Source organism: Ctenopharyngodon idella, chromosome 14 (genome assembly GCF_019924925.1).
Source record: "Ctenopharyngodon idella isolate HZGC_01 chromosome 14, HZGC01, whole genome shotgun sequence".
Taxonomy (NCBI): domain Eukaryota; kingdom Metazoa; phylum Chordata; class Actinopteri; order Cypriniformes; family Xenocyprididae; genus Ctenopharyngodon; species Ctenopharyngodon idella.
In genome coordinates this window covers 23,032,194-23,038,849 of record NC_067233.1, presented here as the reverse complement: position 1 = coordinate 23,038,849, position 6,656 = coordinate 23,032,194, and the positions used below count along the sequence as shown (strand labels likewise).

Below are 6,656 nucleotides of genomic sequence, written 5' to 3'. Positions count from 1 at the left end.
TCCAGGCAGGTTTTGACTGCATTACACATATCACTTCGCCAAATGATTTCAAAGATCCTTACAGACTACAACAGCAAAAGAACCAAAACCCACAACGACACTGACCAAGCAAATTAATATAGTAAACAATAGGGTAAAAACGACAAATTATTGTCATGGTTTTTGCCACAAATACGCTTTATTATGTCGTGAAAGGTCATAGGCTACTCTCTTTCTCCCGTCAACGGCCCGTCGTCAATTATTCCTTACGTATTCTACTAGTAAGTTTACATGTATGGCTATGGAAGCCAAAAAATAGATTGATTAAATAAATATTACATTAAAAATATATATATATTCAGCATTTTCCACTGTGAAATCTGTCTGTAACAGATTGAACGTCTCTGTGAGTGATATATTTCGCCAACAGACGGCGCTGCTGCTGCGCATTAATTAATTCGCTGTGTATTCGAGCGCCCTCTGCTGGAATGATCACGCATTACTTAGATCAAACATGTCACCGAATAGTGTGCACCTTTAAATTAAAAAGATTCCCTCTCGGCGGCAGGTTAGTTCATCTCAGGAGATTATTTGAGCTCCGACTCCCCGCAGAGGTACTTAAGATCAAAATCTCTCGCGGTTTCTTGTGATTACCTCACGAGACCAGCGCTTTTGTTGTTGATCTCCAGGAAACGCAAAAGCTCGGATTGCACCTCTTCCGTTTTTGCAAGGACGACGAATAAACTTCATTTAGCGCTCTTATTTGATTGCTTACTGTACCGATAACTCTATTTCTCGCTCTCGCTATTTCCACTTCCCGGAAATATCCACTTGTAGAGTTTCTAATCCACTTGTGGAGCCGCGCCGAGGCCTGTACGTGGCGCATCATGTCCGCGTGCATGTGAAAAAGTATCGCATTTGTTTACATTTTAACTTGATTTGATTTTGGAGGCTTTTTATTTAGCGTAAACATGCCAGGTGCGCGAGAGATCGGGATGGTGGGCGCCGCGCTCGCGCTGACGGGAGGAGTCGCGTGCGCTGTCTGCTATCTGATGCATAAAACACAAGAACCCAAGAAAAAAGTGAAGGACGAGCTGAATGAGGGCAAAAATGAACACGTGCATAAAGCAACCAAGACCGAAACTGCACTACAAACGCCCATAATATCAGAGGTTTGTTGGTTTTGATCCAGTTTATCCTCTTGGACTTAACTGTAGTGTTTTGGTCGCACGCGAGGCCACAATGTAAGAAATAAATGTCCAGTTTACAGTAGGTAACACGTCAATAATATGTCATTATAAGTATTATTGTAATGTTTAATGCTTACCATATCATATATCCTCATAAATATTCAATTATTATCATTATATAAAGCATAACAAATCCTTAAAGTAGATGCAAATAGTTAAAAACATCATGCAACTTTAATTAATATTTTCTCTAATGTTAATATTCATTAATAAACATTATCAGAAAATGTAATGCTTAAAGATACTTTCAGTGCGTGCAAATAGTCCCATATAATTTTATTTATAAAAATATATATTTTATATAAAATATCATTTTAACTTCATATTTTTAGATATGTTAATAGTTATTCGCTAACATAATTTATAATGTTTGACAGATAATGAAAGTACATATTATTAATAATAATAAATTTTAAGAAATGTCATGCAACATTGATTCATGTTTTAATAACAGTTAATAAAATAAAGTGCTACAGATCTTTCAAGGTTTATGTAATGCTTCTTCATGATAGTTATTATAATGAAATATTAAAGTGTTACCTTACCTGAAAGTTCATTAAAAACCTCGCTTAAAATAAATTTGCATGCATTGTTTGGATTTTAGTGGCCGGTGAATGATCCTGTATTAATGTAGTTTAGTTTTAGTGTAATCCGTCTCTTCCTGTGTGTCTGTGTGACCTTTGAGGCAGCTTTACTCTCCCATCATGCTGTGATTTCTGCAGTAAAGCAGCCAAGAATGGTGTTATAATGTGGTTTATTTGTTGTGTGTTGTGCAGCCCAGGACGGCAGGTACTCAGGTGCTGGTTTTGGGTCTGGACGGGGCAGGAAAGACGAGTTTACTGCACTGTTTCGCCACAGGCAGCCTGGAACAAGACGTGTGTCCCACTCAGGGCTTCAACGCCGTCTCCATCAACAGGGAAGAGCTTCAGATTGAGTTCTTAGAGAGTAAATACAGCTCATTCACACACACACATGTGATTCCTGTAGCTGAAACAGTAGGTTTTTTAGGGGGCTAAAGCCCTCCGATAACAAGCCTAGTGATGCCCCTGGGTAATACCATTAGTGCTTTTGTCTCAATTTAAGTGAAGTGTGTAATATTTTTGTCTGTCGTGCAGTTGGAGGCACAGAGAAGCTGCGTGATTACTGGCGGATGTATCTGGGTAAAGCGCGTGTGATGGTGTTCGTGGTGGACTCGTCTGACCCCGAGCGATTCCCTCTGGCTAAACGTCTCCTGCACCAGCTCCTGTCGGCTGACCCCTGCTTGCCTCTGGTGCTGCTCGCCAACAAACAGGTGAGGAGAAGTTGTGCACGCGCTCTGTAATCCTCTCTCAGCTCTGACGGGGTGCGTGTCAGGACCATCTGGCTGGTCAGACGTGAACTTAAAGGGATAGATCACTCAAAAATGAACTTTTGCTGTTAATTAACTCACCCTCAGGCCATCCAAGATATAGGTGTCTTTTTTTCTTCAGTTAAACTGTAAAGAAGATTTTTAGCTGAAATCGTGGTCCTTGGTGATTCATATAATGCAATCAATGGCTACCGTCACTTTGAGAGTCAAAAAAAAAAAAAACATATACAGGCAATGAGGTCTTAAGAAGCGAAACAATCAGTCTGTGCAAGAAATTGAACATTATTTACAATATTATTACCTGTGATCCACTAAACGCGTTCACAACAGTCTGGAGCGCAAGCTTCCTGTCCTTTATACCTTTATGGTACTAAATTATATTTATGGAATAGATATGATGCATTTATTACCTGTTAACAACTTTTTGAGCATAGATCTGAAAATGAAATTTTCAACTTATACTTCGTTTATCTTGAATGCTTTGGAGCGCAGACTTCGGTCTCTTTTTAAAGAAGACACTTGGCAGAAAGTTAAAAAAAGTGAAACTAAAAAGACATTTTAGAAGTTTTATTAGGAAAAAGGTGCAAAAATACTATTTTAAAATTCTATATGAAATATGTATGTTTTACTCGAAAACGTAGAGAAAATCAAAGCCATAAATCCAAATTTGAGGTTGATATTTTAAAAAATCAGCTTTCAGTAATATTTTGTTTGGGCGCAGTACCAAATATTTCCACTAGATGAAACTCATCTCCCATTCATTTCCAATGCCCTCATTTTTGACCGCAAACAATACAAGTGTGACTATTTTTTTTTTTTAGGAAAATTTAACCTTTTTAAATCCTGTCCATGATTTTTTTTGTTCACATAGCAAGTGCCAAAACCTGTACTAAGTTTTGCACCATTCCAATGACGTAATAAAATTCTGCTGCATCCAAAGCAGCATTTATTTACACAGCAATTACAATTGCATAAATAATGTCCTGAGATCAGTGTTTTGAAAAATGAGAAGGACTTTCATGCAGTTGACACTGTTCTCATGTTCTCATGCCACGCATCCATTTTCTCACGCAGTGAAAAACATTGCATATCAAAGAGGACACAGACAATGTGCTGACAGACAAGACAGAGCAGGTTACTTTTGATTTGAAACAAAGTTGCAGCTTTCAAAGTCTGTAAGTTTTATTACAAAATTCAAACAATGAACTATAATTAGTTACTATATACTCTATATATACTATCTAGTGCTCTAGAGAGGAGCATTTTACAAAAAAATGCGCTATATTATATATTCATTATATTTTTACTCTTACATCTTTAAAAGTTGTTATAACATCATTATAATTAAAACTGCCTTATGTAATTGTATACAGATTAGTTAATTTTAACCTTTAATGATAATGTACCAGCTGACAGGGTTTGTGTATAGTTTACAAAATTAGTTGACAAAGATTTTTTTTCCTTAAGAAAAATAACATGTCCTATCCAAATCAATCAATATTGAATTGATGTTGAAATCGAATAGCTTATGAATCAAATCAAATTGTGAAATTTGTGTCACAACCCCCTTCCCCCAGGAGGAATAATTCTCACTGCAAGCTGAACTCATAAGTTGTCAGCCCTGATATTTCAAAAATTGAAACATGGAATGATTTGTTTTTTTTAAAGAAATGATACTAAAAGCACCATTAGGTGGCAGCAAGTCGCTGTCTTAATGAGTGAGACATTCAATTACAGATTTGTTCAAATGGCTTAATTATTCAGGAATGAAGCAAGTGACTGCCTTTAGGAACGGATAATTGAATCATTGATTCGTTCAAAGACACTGATTCATTCAGGGATAAAACACAGCCGTGTGTTGATTTGAGACCCTTTGTTTGGAACTACTTTTGTTGGCAAAATAGAGCCGATACTGACAATTTTGTGTCTAAAATGTATGTCACAAACAATATTAACTTTTTGTTAATTGAACTGTAGTATAAAATCAGTATCACATTTTTCAGTCTTGGTGATATTCATGAAAAACTACACACTTGCTCGGGTCATACGGCTTAACTGTATTATACCAGGTCATTTTTACCCCCATATATTGAATATTGGAGGCATTTTACATTTTTCTAGGCTTTATCACACAGTGAAAGAATGCACTTTTTTTTTTTTTTTTTTTTTTCTCCAAAGTGAATGGCATATTCAATAATGTCGCACATCAGTGGAAAACAACAATTATGATATTATCATAGACAATACACATCACACAGCCCTATTCCTGGTCTTCTTGGACTAATTCCATCATCATGTTTTTTAATATTGGAAACATGGTCCTGATTCTCAACATCTTCCACATGCTTCTCTCGCTCTCTGTCCCACAGGACGTTCCCGGAGCTCGTGGGATCACTGATCTTTACGAGGAGCTGGATTTGGGGAACGTGGGCGACGGCCACCGGCTCAGTGTGATTGGTACTCAGGTGCAGAAGGGAAAGTCTGTGACCAACATCGGTGTGCAGGACGCCCGTGACCTCATCATAGAGATGATGTCAGACAATTGACCACCGACTGCGTCTTAAAATAGTTTCTTTGTCACAATTATTCAGGGCTTTACATTCACCAAATGACTGTTTTTTTGTAGTAGAAGAGATACTAGTTGAAATAATTATGTTTTAATGACACTAAAACATCATGATTGCTTAAAATGAGAACGAAAACAGAGCATTTTGAAAAAGATGCCAAAGATGATAATGTTTTTCAGTGCATTGCTGCTGCTGTTGTGTTTGTGTATTATTATGGGATGTTTGAGTATGTTATGAACCTTCTAAAGCTCTTGAGTAAACTGATCCGGACACTTTTCTGAAGACTGTATGTGTTTGTTGTATTTGCTAGATGATCAGATGCTTTAACTGGTTTACAACATAATTTACTGACTTGTCAGTAAGCTGCAAATGTCTGTATATTAATTTTGTAACTTGACCTTTCTGTCTTTAATTGGATTTTTAATGCCAGAAATCAAGTGAAGATTTGATATATTTTGTGATGGTCTTTTGATAACCATTAAATATTGATTGAAATATGTTTGTCATTTTTTGGAACAACATGTTACTGTGTAGTGTCAATTTTTATGGCTGGAATCTTGATGTCACTTTTACTTGGTCTGTTAGTTCAGGCTGATTTCAGCTCTTCTTTGATGACTGAGCAGGACCATGTGACATCGGTTGCCATAATAACAGCTTCCTTGGCAACAACCGGTCTCTATTGTGACTATTCAGTAAGCTTTTAGTTTCCCAGGATTCCTTTGGGCTGAGAGGTCTGTACCTGGACAGAATGGACTCGGGTAAAGTCTGCATTTAATGCAAAACCTAAATATGCTCTCATGTTATTTTTACTGGAAAAATGTGCTAATACATGTATTTCTTTTAATTCCTGTAAGACTTGGATAGGTATGTATATCAGAAAAACATTTAGTTTTCCATTCATTTCTTTGTTTTATATTTTTAAAAGGCTGATAACATGTTTGCTTGTAGGATTTCATTTCTAGCTCAGCCAAAAAAGTCCAAGACTGTTTGGGCCACAACACCTTGGTAAAACTTTTTTCTTTTTGATTAACTGTATTTTCAATCATGAGTACAAATAAACACAAGGCTTATATTTTTCAGCGCTAGCCAAACAGACACGAAACAGTTGTTTCATCCCTTGATCCAGCTGACGTCTGTCCGGTCTGTTGTGCTTGTGTTTTGGACTTCAGGACGCTGACATGGGGAAACCAGGAATCAATCCGGCCGCTGTCCCGCTCAGCATTACGAGCCGTTCCAAGCCCCAGAATTAAGGCTCTGGCCCAACATAAGAGAGACTTCTCCCTCCAGATTCAGCTCAGGTACAGCGAGTGACACACCAGCAAATATGTAAAACTAACATTTTACTTATAGTTCTCATATATGTACAAATGTTTGAGGTCAGTAAAATATTTTTACTTTAAAAAAGATTAATACTTTTATTCAGCAAGGATGCATTAAATTGATCAAAAGTGACAGTAAATACATTTATATTGTTACAAAATGCTGTTCTTTTGAACTTTCTATTCATCAAAG

At 36.8% G+C, this 6,656-nt stretch overlaps 1 protein-coding gene across 1 annotated transcript; it reads left to right on the top strand.

Moving 5' to 3' along the window:
• Positions 1–456: 456 nt before the first annotated feature.
• arl9 (ADP-ribosylation factor-like 9) lies at positions 457–5,639 on the top strand. The gene is made up of 4 exons (XM_051860535.1): positions 457–1,151; positions 2,006–2,174; positions 2,345–2,520; positions 4,947–5,639. The coding sequence occupies exons 1-4, from the start codon at positions 951–953 to the stop codon at positions 5,121–5,123; spliced, it is 723 nt and encodes a 240-aa protein (XP_051716495.1). The 5' UTR covers positions 457–950; the 3' UTR covers positions 5,124–5,639.
• Positions 5,640–6,656: the final 1,017 nt, after the last annotated feature.